At 33.9% G+C, this 23,292-nt stretch overlaps 1 protein-coding gene across 1 annotated transcript; it reads left to right on the top strand.

Annotated features, from left to right (window-relative positions):
- Positions 1-21,637, top strand: LOC111142117 (C-type lectin domain family 2 member B). Its single transcript, XM_022495086.1, has 5 exons — positions 1-187; positions 6,683-6,764; positions 16,135-16,298; positions 19,788-19,891; positions 20,894-21,637. Exons 1-5 carry the CDS (start codon positions 173-175, stop codon positions 21,000-21,002), a joined length of 474 nt encoding a protein of 157 aa, XP_022350794.1. The 5' UTR covers positions 1-172; the 3' UTR covers positions 21,003-21,637.
- Positions 21,638-23,292: the final 1,655 nt, after the last annotated feature.

Raw genomic sequence — 23,292 nt, 5'->3', positions numbered from 1 at the left:
TGCTTAACATTATTCTGTTTTTCTAAGGTAGAGTAACTCTAGTTTGAAGCTGCTTCTAAAGAGACTAATAACATTTTTACATTTAATTTGCAAATTTTAAGAGAAGTTTTGGAAAAGATGACACAAAGCCCCCTGATACTTACCCAGACTGATCACAGGAATCAAGGAACCAATGAAAAAAAACAAGGTAAGGACATTTACAGTTGTTAAGAATGAAAGTTATTGATGGAAATTATGACATTATGTTAAAAGCCTTCCAAGGTATGGGACAGGTTTTGTTGTTTTTTTTTTTTTTTTCATCAAACAGAAAAATCCTTTTTTGAATTAACATCTCCATAAAATGAAAATTGCGGCAATAAAATTCAGATTTGGAATTGGCTATTTTGTCTTATGAATGGAGATTATCTTAACTGATAGTGGAGAGGGGTTAACCACAGCTTAAAACTGTTCAAGATTTAATTTCATTTTTACTAAATATTTAATAAAACGAATACTGGAGAAGATGTTAAATTTGCTCCGCATATTCATTCAAGGCCCAGAATGAAGACAAAGTATGAAAAATTTGGCCAATATTTCTAATGTCTTAAAAGGTTGTTTATGGACAGTGAGTGGAATCAAAATAAGCCAGACTTTGGGGGTACTTAATAGCAGAAAGATTATCTCCCTATCTTCCTCTTATCTAAAGAATCATTAGTATTCTAATGTCTTGAAGATGTTTCTGTCAACCTCAAGAAGGATAAGAAAAGAAAATGCACTTTAAAATTAATAGAAACTAGACGGGGTGCCTGGGTGGCTCAGTGGGTTAAATCCTCTGCCTTCAGCTCAGGTCATGCAGGGTTCTGGGATGGAGCTCCGCACCAGGTTCTCTGCTCATCATGGAGCCTGCTTCCCTTCCTCTCTCTCTCCTTGCCTCTCTGCCTGCTTGTGATCTCTGTCTGTCAAATAAATAAATAAAATCTTAAAAAAAAAAAAAACCACTAGAAACTAGAAAACAGCTTAGTAGCTTTAGACCTACCAGCTAGCAAGTTCAGAATATGTAAGATCCAAATTCTAAATCAAGGAGAAAAATCTTTCAAAGTTATTTCAACAAGGGTCTTCTTAATCAAAATATGGTGAAGAAGAGAGGTTAAAATGCATTAAATACAATGATCGATTTAGGGACTCTGGTGAATTTTAGACATTTGCCATTTAATTGTTTTCAATTTATTAGTGCATGCAACAGTTAAAAGTTTTTGTTACTACAGTTCATATTAGAATGCATAGATACTTATTCCTCATTTTTTGACCATTTAATAATTCTGTCTAAGGTTAGATCAGAAGGTTTTGGGACAGTGTGATCAAATATTAGATAATAACATGAAAATATCAGAACCAAATTTTTAAGGATGTTTTCTAGCCACTCATAAAGTCAATGTTCATTTCTACCCTAAAGATTGATCAACAATATGAATTTATGTATTTTATGTATAAATAAATGATATATATTACATAAATATAGTCTTTACTAAGTAATATTATGTATATGTAAATATTATATGTAGCATATATAGATATATAATTTGAACTTATAAACACCATTGCAATAGTTAATTTAGTGCATGATAAAATTTATTTTTTAATATTTTATTTTTTAATATTTTCTTTTATATTATTTTTTCTTATTAGTAATTTGTGATTTTTTTCCCATAGCTGTCAGGTAGGGAAAAGTGTATTTTATTTAGTTTTAAATTCATTGGTCACCCTGGGTTTTTCCTCTTATCTCTCCTTGGAGATGATTGTCAATTTTAGTATATGTGCTGCGGAATCGAGCACAGAGATCAGAGCCAGAAACGGAGAGAAATTACTTGAGTCAGCTTTTCTATAGGGAAAGTAATTGGAATCCTTAGCTGTCTAGATTATCACAGGGATGAGTTTAGAACCATTTTAGTTACATTATTAATTAAATAGACTTTTATTGCTACCCAGGGATGTTATCTGTTTTTACATTCCTTTGTTGAACACATTATGAGGGTTGAGCAACTTCTTTGAAATTCATCTCTCACTACTAAATTCACAGTGGGAAAAAAACAGATTCTGTTCTTTTTGTTTTTTGGATAATTTTGCAGTGTACAAGTGTTGGTCATTGAGTATAGGGGTAAAGAGAAGGAACTTATAAAGTGGAAGCTATTTATATGAATGTAGAAAGTAGATTTTAGGTTTAGATTAGATTTAGATTCTAGGTTTAGATTTCGATTAGAGAATGAACATGTCGCATGCTTAAATGTGTACCTGCGTATGAGAAATGCAGTAAATGTCCAATTCATTAGTGTCCTGTGTCAAACTAAATGTCACTCCAAGTCTGCATCCCACTGAGCTAACAGGACATTTAATCTTTGCTGTTTGGTGATATTGAGAGTGTGGGGGAGGGTGTTCTTCCGGGTTGTCTGACATTTCCTAGCTTTATTGTGCCATCGAAACATCGAGAGAGTCTTAGTCATCTCTTTTCTCTGATTATTTGTGAAAACATACATCCCAACATCAGTTAGCCTTTTGGCTCTAGTCCCGCTATTTCTGTGCTACAGTTGTAACAACAGCCACACTGTTTCTTCGCCCCATCAAAGGCAGATGCATCTTTTTGAGTCTGGTGTTGTATGTGTACAGGATCTAGCATTCTCAACTGCACCACGGAATTAAATGATCTAATATCTTGTCCACTTTGCCATGGAAAGGACTCTCTGTTTCTGTAATGCAAACGAGCGTTTCTCCCATTGTCAGGAGGTACGCGTCTTTCTTCTTGTTGATTTTGGAGGCAATTTCCTCTTTTTAAAACACCTCCACGATTCTTAGAATCATCCCTTTAATAAGCTTATTTTTTTTTTAAAGAAGGGTCATTGATTCTAAGAAGTTTTGGGTTTTCTTTCAACAATCATCCTGGAGGGAAGGATTACAAAGAGGCTCACTACCTACTTAAAATAATAAATAGAAATATTACATTTAAAAAATTCCACTTAATATTGCAGTAAATGATCTTAATGTTCCTTCCCCCCCACACACAATAATTAAAATATGGAAAGATGGGAGAGCTATAACACAAGAAAAAACAATAGCATAAGCTTTCTTTTATTTAATTACTATTATATGCCAGAACTTCTGAAAACATAGCACACATATATTCTCTAATTTCAAAAAAAAGAGATAAAAGAGATAGGGGAGGGAGCCTGGGGATTCAGCCCTTTAAGTGTCTGACATCCTCCCATCCTGATCTCAAGGTCCTGGGATGAGCCTTGAGTCAGGCTCCACACTGAGCAATGAGTCTACTTGAGGTTCTATCCCTGTCCCTCCTGTCACTTGCATGCTCCCTCTCTCTCAAAATAATTAAAATTAAAAAAATATAAAAGAGAGAGAGAATGTTATTTAGTGGATGAAGAGATTAATAGGGTCAAAAGAAGTAAGAAAATAAAGTTATACACTATAAAATTTCGATCAAGATTTTGACCTGTAATATTTGTAACAATAACGTTCTTTTGTTCACACTGCCAATTCACAGACAAATAGAATGTCATAACGACACATTGACTTGAATGATGCTATAGAAAAAGGAGGAATGTGCTTGTTTTCTTGATACCTGATATTTGAAGAAAACTAATAGGGAATTAGAGCAATTAATATGGTGACACTTGAAAAGTGATTAAAACCCCACTAGAAAGAGCATGAACTAAAGCTTGGAACCAAGGCATATACGGAACCAAAAGGCTGAAAAGACAGGTGTATGTTTTGTTTCTCCTCTTTTTGGCTTTTGCTGCTTTGGAGGAGGTGTCATTTCTCTTACATAGGACTACCCCTTCCTTTTGTACTTCAGACCACATCCCCCGTAGCCAGTGCAAGAATTTTTCTTCTTAATTTAATTATTCTCTCCCTCTTTTGCCTGTATTGGCAATCTATACCTTCCATATTAAATCACCCCCAAATGAACAAAAGAAACATTATGTGTTAAATGTTTAAAAAAAGAACCTCGTGATAACCACTCCTCTCATTTTAACTACCTCTTTGCTTGCCTCAATACACACAGCACAAGTTTCTCTGAAATGCTGATTTTACTTCCTTATTCCAACAGTGTACCCTTATTCGGTGTGACTGAAGGCACTCTATCAAGGATACCAGTGCCCTCCAAGTGTTCCACTTGATTTTTCTATCTCCACCCCTACCAATCTTGTTTACGAGATCCCCATAATTAGATTTAATTAGAGTTATAGCTCCCTAAATGACCTCTCCACTCACTAGTCACAAGGAACTTTTAAAAGCATAAATTTGGCAGTGCCAAACACCCACCTAAAACAATTCAGTGGCTTCCCATTATACTTTGAAGAAAGTCAAGTTCTTTCCCAAAGTTTAAAGCTTAGCATCATTTTGTTCCTAACTAGTCAGTATTCCCTGCTACTTTTGACTGAATCAAACTCCTTCTACTTCGCCATGTTCTTTTCCATTCTTTCCTGATTTAAGGCACTTGAACTTGCTCTTCTCTTTGCTTAAAATTCTTTCTCTGGTTTATTTCACATAAATGGCCACTGCTCATATTTTAGGTTTGGTTTTAATGTCAGTTCCACAGAATTCCACCTCCCACCCACCATCTTTTCTGGTTATTTGCCTTTATCAATCACCCAGCTTATCGCCTTCCAACTCTTGTTGCAATCTGTAATTTTAAATTTTTTTTTCAGGTGACTGTGTCTTCTCCACCAAATATAAGTAGCAGAAGAGCTTTTGTTTATTTTTATATTTATGGAAACTAACACATAGTAGGTGATTAGTAAATATTTGTCAAAGAATGATCAAATAAACACGATGCTGGCTCACAAGTGAAGCACTGTAGTTCATATTTATTATGTAGCTTTGAAATCCCAGATGGTTAGAAGAAACGTAAAACTAAAGATAGGACTTTTCAGAAATTTGGCAGAAACACGCAGGTTAGACATGATTTCTAATTATATTTATGACATAACTGAAATAACCATCTGGTGGCTCAAAAACAATGCTAGTTTTCTCTAGCTGCATTCCCTCTCCCTCTTTATGGTACTTTTAAACAATTATGAATTTTTATAAGTACGAATGTTTTCATATGTTGTGCATGATAGTGTAGATTGCTACCATACTTTTGGAAGAATATCTATTCGATATATGCCAATTTATTTATTTTTGAGATTTTTTTCTTGAGAAGATAATTAGACTAATATGCAAGACATTTAAACTATAATTCTAATTATGGTTAAAACTCAAAAGCCTAAATACCCATTGGAAGAGGACTTTTTTTTTAATCCATCATTCAAATTCTTATGTCAAATTATTCTTCTACATGATGTGTAAATTTACCTATTTCTCTGAATGAACAACCACCTCCAAATTTTAGTGGCTATTGCTTATGGTTCTAAGGTTTAGGGATAAGTACAGATTCAATAGGAATGGCTCATGTCTCCTCTGTTGTGTGGGACTCAAAAAGAGTGAAAGTAGGAATTACAAAGTCTCTTAAGACTTGGGCTCTAAAGTTTTAGTATCACATCTGCCACAGTCTCCTGGCTAAAGCAAGGCATAAGGCAGTTCATATTCAAGTGTTGGGGAATACATTATATCTCTTGATGGGAGGAGGAGCAGGATCGAACAGGATCATGTGTCAAAACAGTGGTGGACACAGCGGGGGCCATGATTAACTGGGGGCCATTCTTAACAGTCAACCACATATGAGAAGAACAAATTGTTAACTGAAAACATTAGAATATAAAATAGTGGGTACTTGATGAGTGTACTGATTTAAAATCATGTGTATTTGTAGGCAAGGTTATATGTGTGAAAAAAGGATTAGAGAGATATATGGATGGAAGGATGTTAACCCAAATGATAATGCTGGTAATGTTGAAGGAGTAGAAATTTAGATGTGTTTTAAATTTAATATCTTCCATACATCCACAAAGGAATAACATTTATCCAACAAAAGAATAGCTCTTCATCAGGAAAAAGATAGGAATGATAAATGCCCTCAATAAGTTTACTGTCTATCTTAGAGTATCATAAATTTTACAGTAAGGATGTTTATAATCACATAAAAAAATTGTTTTATTTCAAAAAAACTTATGTCTATTTTTTTCCCCAAATGGGCACTAATTTTTCTGTTCTGCTGACTTTGTAGATGAAGGAATACCAGGCCAGGAAAAAAAAAAGTAGTGTCTTGTTCAAGTTCCTTTGATCATTTGCAGCAAAAATTTCAATTCCAAATCTTTGGATTGATTATTTGTGAACTTTCAAATATGTTATGCTACCTATCCTTTAAAATAAAGTTTTCATTAGTTAAAAAGTAGATGATCTTAGAAATATTCAAGGAGTGTTAAGATGTGCTGATATTGTACCATAGAAGAAGGATATTGAAGGCCTGGGAGTGGCTCCAGATCTTAAGAAATTCTACCCTAAAGAATTATACATATTTGATTCCTTGGACTATGACAGTAAGGTCAATGGTAACACTAGATTGAATGTAAGGATAAACTGAGAAATTTCCAAAAAGAAGCAAGTTTTTTTTTTCCATATAACAAACAGAAATGGTAGGTTTGTGTTATCTGATGAAATAGTGGAATAAATTGCTAAAAGGAGTTTGTTAGTTATGGTTATGAATGCAAATTTAATCTTTCTTTTACCTGTTCCTAAAATTAATTTTTTTCAGGCCTTAAGCTATAAGAAGATTCTCATATGTATTTTGCTTGCAATATCTTTCACTCTCATTAATATTGTAATTATTGGAATAGGTGAGTAAATTACATTTTTTATTTCTTTACTTATTATTTTTTACTTTTCTATGGCCTCTATTGAATGATCTTTTCTTATTTTTCTCACTCTTTCCCCATTATCCATGATCTATTTAATGAGTATCAATGAATGGATTATTATGAATTACATGACCTATGTAAAGCATTGGGAGATGCAAAAATGATTAAGACAAAATCATTCACCCTGATAATGTCACGTTCCACCATCATTCCCATACCAATGGCAATCTCTATTTTGATTTCTATTGAATAGTTTAGTTTTGCCCATTTAAAAATTTTTCCATAAATAAGATCATACAATTCTTACTTATTCTTTGCATCTTGTTGTTTTGTTCCACATCATGTTTGTGTGATTCTTCCATGTTATAACCGGTAGCAAAATTTCATTGAGTCATTTTTGAAAGGGGTTGGAAAAATTTTTATGCAAAGAGCCAGATATTAAATAAATATATCTTTGTTAGCCATACAATTTGTGTTGCAAGTACTCCATTCTGCATTTGTAGTGAAAAAAGAGCCACACATGATATGTAAACAATTGTGCTTGCTGTGTTTCACTGTAGTTAAACATGAAAATTTGAATATTTTCATGTGTCACAAAATGTTACTCCTCTTTTAATTGTTTTTGATTTTCTATTATTTGTTATTTTATTGATGATTTTAAATTGTAAAATCATTTTGCATTTTACTCTGATTTTGGCCTCAGCCTGTAGTTTACAGATCCTCGCTGTAGAATATCTCATGCTATATATTACTTTATTAGTCATTCTACTCATGATGGACATTTGGATAGTGCCACGTTTTTACTACTGCAGATTATGCTGTTTGAACATCCTTATGTTTTTAGACTTTTAGTGAATAGTGGGTATGATTTGGGATACACTTACGAGAAAAATTATTAAACCATGCAGTATATATATGTCAACTTTAGTAAATAATTCCATAGATTGTAAACAACCCAGCCCAAAGTTTATGACATATTGGTTGTTTAACATACTGGTCAACACTTTGTTGTCAGTTTTACCCATTTTTGCCATTCTGATGAATGTGCGCTCTTACCTTATAGTGAATTTAATTGACATTTTCTTGATGACCAACACTGTTAAGCTCCTTGTCGTATTGAACTTAGCTCACTTAGTTACAGTATTTTGTGATGGGTATATTCAAATACTTGAGTTAGCTCTTTGTTTTTTGTTAGATTCGTAGGCATTCTTTAATATAATCAATAAAAATGTTTTGCATTTCTATTGTAAATATCTTCTGCTATTTAAATATAAGTATACTAAAAATCTTTCTGAAGTTTACATTTATTTTCTGTAATGTTTTTCAATGAAGGGAAGTTCTTAATTTTTAGATAGTTTGAATTTTTTAAATTTTTTTCTCCATTTTTATTATGTTTTACATTCTTTTTAGGAAATTTGCTGTACTCCACATGCATGAAGATATTACTCTAGAGTTTCCATTGTAGCATTCATTATATTTCTATTAATTTCACATCCAGAACTATAACACTTTTGAAATTGATTGTTATAAGTGTTTGGGTATAATGTCAAATGTGCTTTTCTTCATTAACAGTCTTCTGATCTGAAGCAATTTATTGAAAAGTACATAGTTTACTTTACAGGTCATTCCTGGTTTTGTGCATTCTGAATTTTGAAAAATGTATAATGACATCTATCCTTCATTCTGGTATCCTACAGAGCATCTTCACTGCCCTCCAAATCTTCTATGCCCCACATATTCATCTCTTCTCAAATTCCAGCCACTGGCAATCACTAATCTTTTTACTGTCTCCATTGTTTTGACTTTTCCAGAATGTCATACAGTTAGAATCATAGAGTATATAATCTTTTCAGATGGGCTTTTTTCACTTAGTAACATGTATCTAAGGATCCTCTGTGTCTTATGGTTCGAGAGGTTTTTGTTTGCGCTGAATAATATTCCACTGTCGAATGTATCACAGCTTATTTATCTACGCACTTACTGAAGGCCATCTTGGTTGCTTAAAAACCATGTCTAGGTTTTTGTGTGGACAAAAGTTTTCATCTCCTTTGGGTAAATACCAAAGAGTGCAATTGCTGGATTGTATGGTAAGAGTGTTTAGTTTGGTGGGAAACCTCCAAACTATATTTCTAAGTGCCTTACCATTTTGCATTCCCACCGGCAATGAATGGAAGTTCCTGTTGCTCCACATCGTCTCCAGCATTTGGTATTGTCAGTGTCCTGGATTTTGGCCTTTCTAGCAGGTGTGTAGTATCCCGTTGTTGTTTACATTTGCATTTTCCTGATGACATACGATGTGGAGCATATTTTCTTATATTTATTTGCCATCTATATATCTTTGCTGAGGTGTCTGTTCAGGTTTTAGGTTGTTTCTTTTCTCATTGTTGAATTTTAAGTGTTCTTTATATGTTTGGATAATAGTCCTTCATCAGATAAGTCTTTTGTAAGTATTTTCTCCCAGTCTGTGGTTTGTCTTCTCATTTTCTTGACATTGTTTTTCACAGAGCAAAAATGTTTAATTTTAATGAAGTGCAAGGAAATCCTGCTCTATGCCTCAATATGGCTGACCCTGGAGGGGATTACACTAAGTCAAATAAGCCAATCACAAAAAGGATAAATACTGAGTGATTCCACTTACATGAGGTACCTAGAGTAGTCAAACTCACAGAGACAGAAAGGAAATGGTAATTGCCAGGGGCTGAGGGGTGGGAACTAGGTATCAGGGTGCTGCTATTGAATGGATACAGAATTTCAGTTTAGAAAGTTAAAAAACTTCTGGAGATTGGTTGCACAACAATGTAAATAAACTCAACACTGTTCAACTGTACTTAGAACTGGTTAAGATGGTTAATTTAACATTATGTGCTTTTTGCCACAATTAAAAACTTTTTAATTAAAAATAAAAAGTAGTGCTCGCTTCGGCAGCACATATACTAAAATTGGAACAATACAGAGAAGATTAGTATGGCCCCTGTGCAAGGATGATATGCAAATTCGTGAAGTGTTGCACATTTTTGGGCCCCTGGGTGGCTCAGTGGGTTAAAGCCTCTGCCTTCAGCTCAGGTCATGATCCCAGGGTCCTGGGATTGAGCCCTGCATCAGGCTCTCTGCTCAGCAGGGAGACTGCTTCCCTTCCTCTCTCTCTGCCTGCCTCTCTGCCTATTTGTGATCTCTGTCTGTCAAATAAATAAATAAAATCTTTAAAAAAATGTAATGAAGTACAGCTTATCAATTATTGCTTTCATAGGCTGTGACTTTGGCGTTGTATCTAAAAAATCATCACCATAGCCATGGTCATTAAGGTTTGCTCCTATGAAATCTTACAGAATTTTTTTAGTTTTGTGTTTACATTTAGGTCTTTGATATGTTTTGAGTTAATTTTTATGAAGGATGGAAAGTCTGTGTTTAGATTCATTTTTTTGTATGTGAATGTCTAGTTGTTTTAGCACCATTAGTTGAAAAGACTATCTTAGCTCCATTATATTGTCTTTGCTCCTTTGTTCAAGTTCAGGTGACTACATTTATGTAAACCTATCTTTGATCTTCCTTCTCTATTACATTGGTTTATTTGTCTATTCTTTCATCGATACTACACATTGTATCTATCTACATATGTAGAGATTACTGTAGTTTTATAGCAAGTCTTGATGTTGGGTAGTGTTAGTCCCCCAATTTTGTTCTTCTTCCAAATTGAGTTGGTTATTCTTTACATTTTGCTTCTCAATATAAATGCTAGAATTAATTTGTTGGTATTCGTAGATAACCTGACTAGAATTTGATTGGAATTTCAACAGATCTTTAGCTCAAGTTGGGAAAGAACTAACATGTTGACAATATTGTGTCTTCCTAATTATGAACATAAAATGTATCTCTAAAAAGTGTTTTGTTCTTTGATTTTGTTCATCAGAATTTTGTACTTTTCCTTAGATAGATAATATAGTATATATTTTATTAGATTTATATGTAAGTATTCAATTTTGGAGGGTTCTAATGTAAGTCATTATTTTATTTTTAATTTCAAATTACACATCTTTATTTCTGGTACAAGGGAAAACAATTGACTTTTGCATGTTAACCTGTATCCCCCAAACTTGTCATGATTATTTATTAGTTCAAGGAATTGTATTTTGGGGTTTTTTTGTGTTTTTTTTTTTTTTTTACTTCTTTCAGATTTTCTACAGAAGTGATCATGTCATTTCTGAACAAAGGAATTGGGTTTTGTTTTGTTTTTTTAGTTTTTTTTTTTTTTCAGATTTTCTATAGAATGACCATGTCATCTCTGAACATCTCTCCTTTCCAATACGTAGGCCTGTCATTTTCTTATCTTGCATTCTTGCATTACATGGAACTTTTAGTATGATAATAAAAAGTAGTGGTGAGAAGGGAAAGCTCATTTCAGTAGGGAAGCCTCCAGTTTCTCACCATTAAGTATTATATTATCTGTAGGGTATTTTTGTAAATAGTCTTTTTTAAAAAATATTTTATTTATCTATTTGACAGAGATCACAAGTAGGCAGAGAGGCAGGCAGAGGTGGAGTGGGGTAAGCAGGATCCTTGCTGAGCAGAGAACCCGGTGTTGAGTTTGATCCCAGGACCCTGGGATCATGACCTGAGCCAAAAGGAGAGGCTTTAACCCACTGAGCCACCCAGGCACCCCTGTAAATAGTCTTTATCAAGTTGAGGAAGTGCCCCTTCTCTTCCTAGATTATTGGGAGTTTGTGTCGCAAACGTTAGTTTTTTGTCAAATGCTTTTACTCATATGATCGTGAATCATGTCACTTTTCTTTTTTAGCCTGTTGATATGATATATGACATTAATTGATTTTCAAATGCTGAACCAGCTTTACAGATCTGAGATAAATCCCACTTTGTCAAGGTATATACCTCTTTTTATATATTGTTGGATTGAATTTGTTAATATTTTGTTGAGGATTTTTGTGTCTATGTTCATGAGATATATGTAAGAAAAGTTTCCTTTTCTTATCTTTGTCTGGTTTTGGTATTAGGGTAATGCTTGCCTCATAGATTCAGTTAGGAAGTATTCTATCTACTTCTATCCTCTGAAAAAGATTGTAGAGGACTGGTATAATTTCTTCCTTAAATGTTTGGTAGAATTCACCAGTGAATCCATCTGGGTCTGGTGAACAGAAGTTTTGAGATATTACTAATTATTCATTCAATTTATTTAATAGATATAGGCCTATTCATATTGTTTCTTCTCATTTGAGTTTTGGAAGATTGTGTTATTCAAGGAGTTGGTCCATTTCATTTAGGTTAGCAAATATTGGGTCATTAAGTTATTCATAGTATTTCTTTATTATATTTTGATTTCCATTGATCCGTAATGATGTCTTCTCTTTCATTTCTGATATTATTAATCTGCGTCCTTCCTCTCTCTCTCTTTTTTTTTTTTTTTGGCATAGTTAACCTGGGTAGAAGTTAGCTGATTTTATTTTTCCTCAAAGAACAAACTTTTGATTTTTTAAATTTTCTTTGTTAATTTCCTACTTTTATTTCATTGATTTTTGTTGTATTTCTTATTATTTCTTCTCCTCTGTTTACTTGGGTTTAGTTGTCTTTTATTAGTTTTTTAAGATGAAAACTTAGGTGATTGATTTTAGATCTTTTTCTTTTCTTTTTTTTTTAATTTTATTTAATCATTTGACAGAGGGAGAGAGAGATCACAAGTAGGCAGAGATGCAGACAGAGAGAGAGGGGGAAACAGGCTCCCTGCTGATCAGAGAGCCCGATGTGGGGCTCAATCCCAGGACCCTGAGATCATGACCTGAGCCGAAGGCAGAAGCTTAACCCACTGAGCCACCCAGGTGCCTCAGATCTTTTTCTTTTCTAAAGTATGTTTTCAATACCATATATTTTCCTGTAAGCATTGCTTTTGCTGCATCCCACAAGTTTTGATAAGTTGTGTATTTTTCTTCAGTTCAAAACATTTTAAAATTTCTCTTGAGATTTCTTCTTTGGTCCATGTGCTATTTAGATCTGTGTTGTTTTATCAACATGGTTTGGGAAATCTTTCAGCTATCTTTCTGTTATTGACTTCTGGTTTAATTGCAGTGTGATCTAAATGCAGAAATTCCATTGTGATTAATGTGATTAACTCCATTGTGATCTGAAAGAAAGATTTCCTTTCTTCTAAATTTGTTAATGTGTGTTTTATATTGATAATTAATTTAAATAACTATCAGTCTTCATCTGGAAGTTTATGTAAACATTCAGATTATCAGCAAATAGAAATGTTTTTATTTATTCTTTCGAAATCTTTATACCTTTCAGTGTATTGCCTTCTTTTACTGGCTTGAACTTCCAGTACAGGGTTGAAGAAAAATAGTTAGGGTTGTATCATTACCTCATTCTTAAATCCATGAGGAAGTTTTTAAATATTTCTCCATTAAGCATGGTACTTTTAGGGGCACTTGGCTGGCTCACTCAGTTGAGCAGCCAACTCTTGGTTTCAGCTCAGGTCGTGATCTTGAGTCGTGAGATTGAGCCCCACATCAGGGCTCCACACTCAGCATGGAGTCTGCTTCTCTTTCTCCCTCCGCCTCTCCCCCTGCTCATGCTCTCTCTCTCTCTCTGTATCTCTCTGTCTCAAATGAATAAATAAAATCTTTAAAAAAAAAAAAAGAAAGAGGTGTTAAACTACATCAAAATAAAAAGCATCTGCACAGTGAGGAAAATAACAAAACTAAAAGGCAAACTATGGAATGAGACAAGATATTTTGCAAATGACATATTCCATTAAGAGTTAGTCTCCAAAATATATAAAGAACTTATAAAACTCAACACCCAAAAGACAAATAATCCAATTTAAAAATGGGCAGAAGACATGAACAGACATTTCTCCAAAGAAGACACACATATAGCCAACACACACATAAAAAGACGTTCAGGGGGCACCTGGGTGGCTCAGTGGGTTAAGCCTCTGCCTTCGGCTCAGGTCAGGATCCCAGGGTCCTGGGATCGAGCCCCACATCGGGCTCTCTGCTCTGCAGGGAGCCTGCTTCCTCCTCTCTCTCTCTCAGCCTGCCTCTCTGCCTACTTGTGATCTCTGTCTGTCAAAAAAAAAAAAAAAAAAAAAAAGACGTTCAGTATCACCTATCAAGGAAGTATAAATCAAAACTATAATGAGATATGCCCTCACACCTGTCAGAATGGCTAAAATCCACAACACAAGAAACAACAGGTGTTGGTGAGGATGTGGAGAGAAAGGAATATTCATGCATTGTTGCTGGAAATGCAAACAATGCAGCCACCTTGGAAAACAGTATGGAGGTTCCTTAAAAATTTAAAAATCAAACTACCTTATGATCCAGCAGTCACACTCCTGGCTATTTACCCAAGGAATATGAAAACATTAATTCAAAGTGGTACATGCACCCTTATGTTTATAGCAGCATTATATATAATAACCAAGGTATGGAAGTCGCCCATGAGTCCATCAGTAGACGACTGGGTAAAAGAGATGTGATGTATATTTACAGTGGAATATAATTTGGCATGACAAAGAACGAAATCTCACCGTTTGTAATGAGGTGGATGGAGCTAGAGAGTATAATGCTAAGTGAAATAAGTCAGTCAGAGATAGACAAATACCATATGATTTCACTCACATGTAGAATTTAAGAAACAAAACAAGCAAAGGAGAAAAAAAGTGAGACAAATCAGGAAACAAACTTAATTATAGAGAACAAACTGATGATTTTTTTTAAGATTTTATTTATTTGACAGAAAAACAGCAAGAGAGAGAATACAAACAATGGGAGAGGGAGAAGCAGGCTTCCCCATGAGCAGGGAGCCCAATGTGGGGCTCAATCCCAGGACCCTGGGATCATGACCTGAGCTGAAGGCAAATGCTTAACAGATGAGCCACCCAGACACCCCACTAACAAACTGATGATTATCAGAGGGGAGGGAGGTGGGAGATGGGTTAAATAGATGATGAGGATGAAGGAGGGCACTTGTGATGAGCACAGGGGGATGTATGGAAGTGGTGAATCACAATATTTACACCTGAAACTAGTATAACAATGTATGTTAACTAACTGGAATTAAATTTTAAAAAAAGACAAAGAAAAGAAAAAGGTGGGGCTCCTGGGTGGCTCAGTCATTAAGCATCTGTTCAGGTCATGATCCCAGGGTCCTGGGTTTGAGCCCCTGAATCTGGCTGCCTGTTCAGTGGGAAGCCTGCTTATCCCTCTCCCACTCCCCCTGCTTGTGTTCCCTCTCTTGCTCTGTCAAATAAATAAATAAAATCTTTTTTTTCAGAAAGAAAAAAAGAAAAAGAAAAGGATGTTAAAGGCTTTACCTTCTATAGGTACTTGGCATCAGGTTTACTATAGGTGATAATTTGTCTTATGTTCATATATCATGTATCACCAGCATCCCATTTATGACTGGTGTTTGAATCAATGCCTTTAAAGTGAATCATGTGGACAATCAATACCATAGCTCATCCTTAAGGTTTTGCTCCTTTAGACCCACTTTTGGTACCCAGAACTGATTCATTCTGGGTGCCTTCAGGAAAACAGACACTGAAAATGTTACAAGAATAGGACTTTAATATGGGAATTAGGAATAACATGACTGTGGAAGGAGCTGAGGAGTGATGGTCTGAAAGCTGTGTAGCTGGAGGAGAAATAGTCACTAATGATTTTGGCTTAAAGCACTAATGAGTTTGGAGAACCTAAAGATTAAAGTCTAAAAAGACATCAAGCTGCCAAGACTACGAAGAGCAAACTCATTAAAGGCCTGTGAATTTCCTATGCCCTAGGTCTATAAGAATAAAATTTTCTGCTTTACTTCCACCTTCAAAATCTCATGTGGGTTCTTTTCAGTGGCTAACTCAGAGCCATACAATGATGGTGGTACCTAGCTGACAATAACCAATCAAACACACATATTGTTAATTATATATTCCATTTTATTCTCTTCATTGTTTCCTTAGAAACTAAAACATGTGTTCTAGATTATAACAGCCTAACATAAATTAGTACTTTTTTACCCCCAGATAATGCTAGGATTTTGTTATATTTCACTTACCCAAAAGTGGTATAGGTGACTTAACTCAAGTAAAAATCACACTGGTAGCCCAATGATGGATGATGGACCACTGGGGTTTGGGTTGAAAAGAATATCAGTGTCCTATCAAATCCTGAACTGCTGTCTTTTAACATAACATGAAATTTGTCTTTCAATTTATTGCATGACAGACATGCAATTCTGGTCATAGTCAAAATCTTACATCACAATCTTGTCTTTCCCCATTGATCTCAAAATACAGTGACATATTATTTCTACTGGCCTTTAATAAATGTGTTTGTCTCATTTCCAGGTTTAGTATGTAAGAGTACTCAGGATTCCTGCCCAGATGATTGGATTGGTTTCCAAAACAAATGTTATTATTTCTCTGAAGAACAACAAGATTGGAATTCAAGTAGACACAACTGTGTCACTCAACATGCTGACCTAACTATGATTGACACTGATGAGGAAATGGTAATTTGATACACAATTCTTATGCAATTTCTTCAGTAGAGGCATTGGAAATATTCAAATGATATTATGATTTTAAAATTTTTTTCACAGATGCCTGTCTATGCCAGAGATTTTTAGAGCTTGCCATGTGAGATACAGTTGCAAAACTTGGTTATGTTTGGTTTGAATAGTGTAAGGCTTATATCAAGGAGTAGACTTGACAGATATTTTTGTATTTTAGTATAAATCAAAGAACTTGGTATTATTTGGAATCCTTTTAAAAGTCAGTACTGCAGGAAAACAACTGTTTTAGGAAGGATGGGATTCTCCAATCTACCCCCTTTGAGGAAACTTCCTCTGACTTCTCAGTCTTGCTTTGCTCTCTCTGAGATCCCATCACAGCTTCCATCAGAGCACTCACTACCAGTAAAGAATAGGTATGTAACTGAAAGTCTTCTTAGACTGAAGCGTGAGCTTCCACTGAACACACACTATGTCTTATTTGAAATTATTGCATTTGCTATACCATAAAGGCAGGTACAAATTAAAAGCTTAATGGCCCATTTTAAAATAAGTATTGATTTACATGGCAAAAATCCTATGAATAAAGGAAATCTCCTAGAACTTTAACAGAGGATTGTGCAACTACATGCTTCTGCACTTGTGAAATTTGTTCTTTCCCTCAATCATTTATGATTGTTATTGTTAATTATATATTCCACAATAAGCATATGTTTTTACTTCTGTCTAGTCTCTTTAAAAGTTAAGGGTCAAGATATGGTTTACTCATGTATGGTCTCAAAAAAAAAAAAATGAATAAACAAACAAAAAGCAGAATCAGACCTGGAAATACAGAGAACAAACTGGTGGTTGACAGAGGTGCAGATTTCCAGTTATAGAATGAATAAGTCATGGGGGAAAAAGGCACAGCATAGGGAACAATCAATGATATTGTAATAGCCTTGTATGGTGACAGATGGTATCTACACTTGTGATGAGTATGCTGTAATGCATAAATTTGTTGAAACACTATGTTGTACACCCGAAACTAATGTAATATTGTACATCATCTATGCTCAAATTTTAAAAATTAGGTAAAGGATCAATATAAGAGGTAAGATAACTTGAATAATTTGCAGTTAAGAAGTGTTAAAATGTTAAGCAGCACAACACAGCATTTAAAATAGTTAAAAGAGAATTCTCTTAATTCTGTGGTCAATAAAATATATTTAGGCAATCTACATGAAGGTTGGTTCAAATTTAAGTGGATGTGAACTGGATGGGGGCAATCTATAGACCAGTGCAAGAAAACAACTATTTTGGTTGCAAAAAAGGTATAGAAATCCAAATAAATTTAAAAACTAGGTATGTTAAGAGTAAGACACAGCAAATCAACAAGTAAGATGCAAACTTGAGTTATCAGATCTTCTGTATGTAGTCAGTGGTTTCATTGTTAACTTTTGCAAGATTTTTGCAATGAACATTCTAAGAAATTCTTAAATTGTCCTTTACAGTTCCTCTTGGGGGAAAATGTCTAAATTTGCTAATTTAGACAAGATGGAAAAATATTGAGTGCTAGTAAAATTTTTGAGAGGTAAAGAGTTAAGGTAAAATATTTTAAAAATCTTCATTTATAAGACTCTTGTCAGCAAAAGCTGACAAAAATAGTGAATATCATAGAACACAAAGATCAGAGCATACCAAAATAATTAGTTTTGAACTTAAGAGACATTATTAAACATAGCAGATAAAAATGATTGTACTCTTTGGATCAAGAAAAGAGACTTTGATCTTACAATTTCCTGATATATTTTGAAGGTCATAGATGCCTATATTTACTATATAATCTGGGGAAAATTTAAGTAACAAAATGAAGTAAAGTTATCTGTGAAGAGTGATAAAAAATAAAGGACTGTTTATTTAAAATGGTTTAATTAAAATATCATATTTGTTTACTTAAATTACAAAATGTTTTCCTTAGTTAAAATGAAATACAGCTTGTTTCATGAAATATTTTTCATATTTATTTCCACCTATGTAAAGTTATCTTGCATCTTTTATAAGAAACCACATGGGTATTCTTTTAGTGAGCAAATAATAATTAACATTTTTCCTAGGAGAGGCTTTTGGAAATGCCTATCCCTGTTCCATGTCACTAAGACCACAACTACTGAAACTCATCTGATTTTTGCAATTATCCAATAACATACATACTGTGATTGTCAATACATTTATACTTTCTCACGTTTTTTTTTTTTTTGCCTTCAAGTAAGCTCTTTCCTAAGCCTAGAATATGAATTGTCCTCTTCTTCCTTATCCTCTGTTTTTATTAGGGAATATCCTATTCTTCCCTTCCAGATACACCTCTTAAAGCATACCAGATATGCAATTGCCTTATAAAGATTCAGATACTTCTTTCTTGTAAACTAAAATTTCACTTTGTATTTATTATAGTGACATTCTTCTCCTTATCCAGGAAGATATTTTCTAACCCTATGTTTACATTAGTTTCTTCACTATAAATGAAACTCTGTGAATTCAGACACAGTGTTTGACTAATCTGTTCTTTTACAAACCCAAAGGTTAGCTCAATGAGTTAATTTTTTTCAAATAAATTTATTAAATTCTGCAGAAAATGGTATATTAAAATGTCAAAGGTTATTACTAGTGTCACTGTTATAGACAGGAATGGACCATAGTGTTGTGAACTGTATCCTTTATATTTATCATAAAATTGAAACATGGAATGATACAATATCAAGTTTGTGGTTTCCCAGCTATTAAGTGGCATAATAGACTCAATGACTTTCTGTATATAACAGTATGGTTGAAAAGGTTCCAAGGCAGCAAGAAATTTCAACATTGAATGAATAAGGAGAAAAGGAGAAATATGAGGATAAAGTTCTATTTTTCTCCTGAATGATCTTTCTCCTGAATTTTTCAGGATTTTTCTCCTGAATGATCTATTTCTTTAGAAATAGAAATTTTTGACTGAAAAATAAAATTTGAGAATTAAATTCTAAAAGAATTGGATATATGAAGGGTGTGTGTGTGTGTATATGTGTATGTGCATGTGTCCATGCAATACTTTTAGGAGAGAATATGAAGTAAAATATAATATTGAAATCAATATACTAGTATTTACTGTGAAGTGGAAACATTATAATAAATATCCGATGATTAGAAAGGCTGTGTAGGAAGTCAGTTGCAACCTTTGGTTTTCCAGGCGTTTACAATATTAAAATCCTGGAAGAATAGATTTCCATATTGAGTATTTATCAATTTGGAATCAAAAACTATCTTAAAGAAAACTTACCTCACATCTTTGTTTACAAGTAAGAAAACTGAGGGTCAGAGGGTGAAATGCTTTTTCAAAATCCCATAGCTATTTTCTGGTGAAGTGGGAGTTGAACATTTGTTGCCTTGCCCCTCAAAACCTGCAAAGCAAGGGGGACGCAATAGGTTGTAGCAAAAACTTAAAAACATATGAAATTTATTTTGTCTCTGAAGGGATTTCTTAAGCGATACAAATGCACTTCTGATCAATGGATTGGGCTGGAGATGACAGAAAATCAAACAGGACGATGGGTAAATGGAACCATATTTAACAAATGGTGAGTTTCTTTCTTTGGGGGATTATTTAAATTTAGACAGCACAGCCTTCTCCAGAAACTTTGCATTAGCTGCCTTTCTCTAGAGCCCAAGGTTTGGGTGTGTGTTGGAAAAATGAGATAGGGAAAATTTTATCATGTATTAAGATTAGTTCTAAGAATCAACCAGGGAGGTTGGAAATCAAGATATAAGAAGGAAGATCTTTGCTGGTTATTTTGAAAATAAAGACCAGTGATTCATAAACACAGACCAAAAAAAAAAAAAAAATTCCAAGAAACATATGCCTGATTTTAGCCTATATTCTCCAATTTGTATTTATTCTTCAAACTTCATGCTACCTATTTGCTGACACCTTTTACAGTTCAAGTTAAACTTCCTGTTCATTTTAACTTGATTTTTATCTGGGCTTCATAGCTTCCATTTTGCAAAATTTACTGCACATATGACCTCCACATAACCACCCTAAATGGTGACCACCAGCCATTTAGCCACTTAGTTTATATTAGAATTTCTCAACAGCAACACTACTGACATTTTAAGCTGAATAATTCTTTGCTGTGGGGAGGGAGTTCTGTCTTGTTCATTTTAGAATGTTAGCAGCATCTCTTGCTTCTGCCTATTAGAGAGTTCCCCCTCTCCACTTATGAAAATCCAGAATGTCTCCAGATGTTGCCAAGTGTCACTTGTGTATGTGTGCATTGGAGGGTGGAGTAGGGAACACAAAGCAAAAATCACCTTGTGTTGAGAACTATTGGTTCATATAAACTGGTAGTTCTGCTGATTACACATAACTCTCTTAATGTCAGTTTAACAGGTATAAATTCTTGAAAGAGAAACTTTTATGGTCTAATTTGGTACAGGTATTTGCCCCTTAACAAGAGATCACTGTGCCACAGCACACTTTTCAGGACGCTGGAAAGATTTTTTTTTTTTAATGGGGTCATTGGGCAAGCGAGAAATCACAGGATTTTTTTCTTACATGGTGTTTAATCCCTTTATCATAGGTTTCCTGTGAGAGGAAGTGAAAAATGTGCTTACTTAGACGATGATGGTGCAGCAACGGCTAGATGCTACACAGAAAGAAAATGGATTTGTAGGCGGAAAATGCACTAACTGACATGGATACCTGAATTTTGTCATCCTTTTTTTCTTTCCCTCTGTATAATTTAATTTTCAACACTTCACTACTTTAATGTTTGAACTTGATAATGCATCTTGATAATTGTCAAAATAACTTACTTTGACTTATTTTTTTTTCTTTTCAAGTTGCCTGGATCTTTTTTTTTTCTATATCAATTTTAGAAAATGCCTGTAATTAATTTCCCAGGATCTATAGGTCAATTTGGAGAGTGCTATATTTAAAATATTATTTTTTATTAATTTATAATATATATGTTGTATTGGTGTTTATCATCTTGTATGATTTATAGTTTTTCTAATAAGTCATGTTATTTATTATATGTGTCCCTATTAAATGTATCTGAAGTTTATGCTATCCCAACTATGTAATTTTATTATTTTTTAAAATTGTTACTTTTTTATATGGAAGTGTAATTGTTTACATTATTCTAGAGAATGAAAATCTGCTGAAACAGAGGACAGCAGTGTTTTGCAGAGCTGGGGGGAGGGCATCATACAAAAACCATATGTGTTTGCCATCTTTTGCGGGTCTTCATGATAGGAGAGAGTTTTACGACTCTTGTTTTTTAATTAATTTCACATTTTAAAGAAAATGCTTCTAACATTTGGTTCTTTCTCTTTTTTAAAGATTTTATTTATTTGAGAGAGAGAGCACAGCAGGAGAGAGGGAGGAGCAGCAGGCTCCCAGCCAAGCAAGGAGCCTGACACGGAGCTTTTGCTCTGTACCTGTAATGTTTGTTTTACAACTTGGGATCTAGGTGCCCACTGAAGTTAGCTTCCTACCTTCCCACAGAAACTAAGAAATAGAGGTGCCACTTTTCTTGATGGTTAGTTACATTTCGAAGGAATGACTCTCTGGTCCTTAAGATAGGCACTTCTGGGTTGTAAAGCCTTTAAAAAGCTCTTTGAAAGATTTACATCTCAAAGAAGCAGACACAGAATTTCCAATTACAAATTTCCTAAAGTAAACAGTCTAAAAATGAGGAGTCAGGGACTCATAAGATAGGAAGAACAAAGCTTGTCTAAAATTTAATCAAGCTGAAGGGAATGTTAAAGCCATCTTTGTTATTGTCCACAAAATATTAATTAATTACAAAGGGAAAGAGAAACTTTACAGTGAAGTCTGATAGATATCACATTAAGCATGTGAACAAAGTCAATGGCATCAACAATGGACAAATAAATATGTGTGCTTCCTGACGGGACGCAATAAGAACTTCTCACTGTTTCTGCCAAGGAGCAGTTGAATATGACAACGAGAAATAATCAGACAGATTGAGATTAAAGAGCATTTTGCAGAAAAACTGGGTTGTAGTATTCCAAAGTGTCAAGTTGTGAATAACAAGGAAGGCTAAAGAACTCTTCCAAAGGGAAGGAGATTAAAGAGACATAATAACTAAACGCAGAAGATGATTCTGAGCTGGATCCTTTAGAGACAATTGGCAAACCTTAAAGAGAGTCTGAGAACTAGATGGTAGCACTGTATTGATGCTAGTTTATTAATTTTGATCACTTAATTGTGATTAAGGAGAGGATTTTTTTTTAGAAAGTATGCACAAAAGTATCCAATGATACTTGAAATTTTCATAATAAAATGTATCAATCTGGCAAGTAATTCTCAAGAGGTTCGGGAAGAAGGAAAGTGCTTTTGCTCTGTACCTGTAATGTTATACGTTTATGATAGTTTCTAAATTTAGATGAAAATTGTATAAAATCTAAAGCAAACAAAATATTTAATGTTTTTGAGTTGCAAATCCAGTTTTAAGGTTTATATTAAAGAAATAAAAGGTACTACTTTTTAAAAAGATGTTCAGAATGTTTATTGCAGCATAGTTTACAGCAGAAAAAAACTTGAAAACAAAGTTAATGCTTATCAACAAACCAGTAAAAAAACATATATAAATCCACACTATAATGCAACTCAGAATTGCATGAAATTTGCGTAGGATATTGTTACAAATTAAACAAGCACAATACAGAAAAGCAGATGTAATTTGATCACATTTGTTGTAAAATGAAAGTGAATAAACATCCTGAGTATGAATGCATGGACTCATACTTTATTATATTACCACATAAAACATTGAAGGGGCATATTTTAGATGGTTTACATGGTGTACTCTAAGGTTGGGATCCATGTAGATGATGGAGGGAAAATAGAGAAGACATTTTGTTGTTTAATCACAGTTCTATTTTTTAATTGTGCTTTTAAATTCTGACTCCTTAATATTAATATTAAATCTTAATTGGCAAAAAACTTTGA

The sequence above is a fragment of the Enhydra lutris genome, unplaced genomic scaffold, assembly GCF_002288905.1.
Source record: "Enhydra lutris kenyoni isolate GAN:26980312 unplaced genomic scaffold, ASM228890v2 scaffoldscaffold7, whole genome shotgun sequence".
In the NCBI taxonomy this organism is placed as follows: Eukaryota; Metazoa; Chordata; class Mammalia; order Carnivora; family Mustelidae; genus Enhydra; species Enhydra lutris.
Note: the sequence above shows the minus strand (reverse complement) of the source record. Positions and strands in the feature narration are given on the sequence as shown.

Coding starts and splice junctions, on each gene's coding strand:
- LOC111142117 (XM_022495086.1), top strand. Junction 16,299..19,787: donor TTGACACTGATGAGGAAATG/GTAATTTGATAC, acceptor TTGTCTCTGAAG/GGATTTCTTAAGCGATACAA. Junction 19,892..20,893: donor GGAACCATATTTAACAAATG/GTGAGTTTCTTT, acceptor CCTTTATCATAG/GTTTCCTGTGAGAGGAAGTG.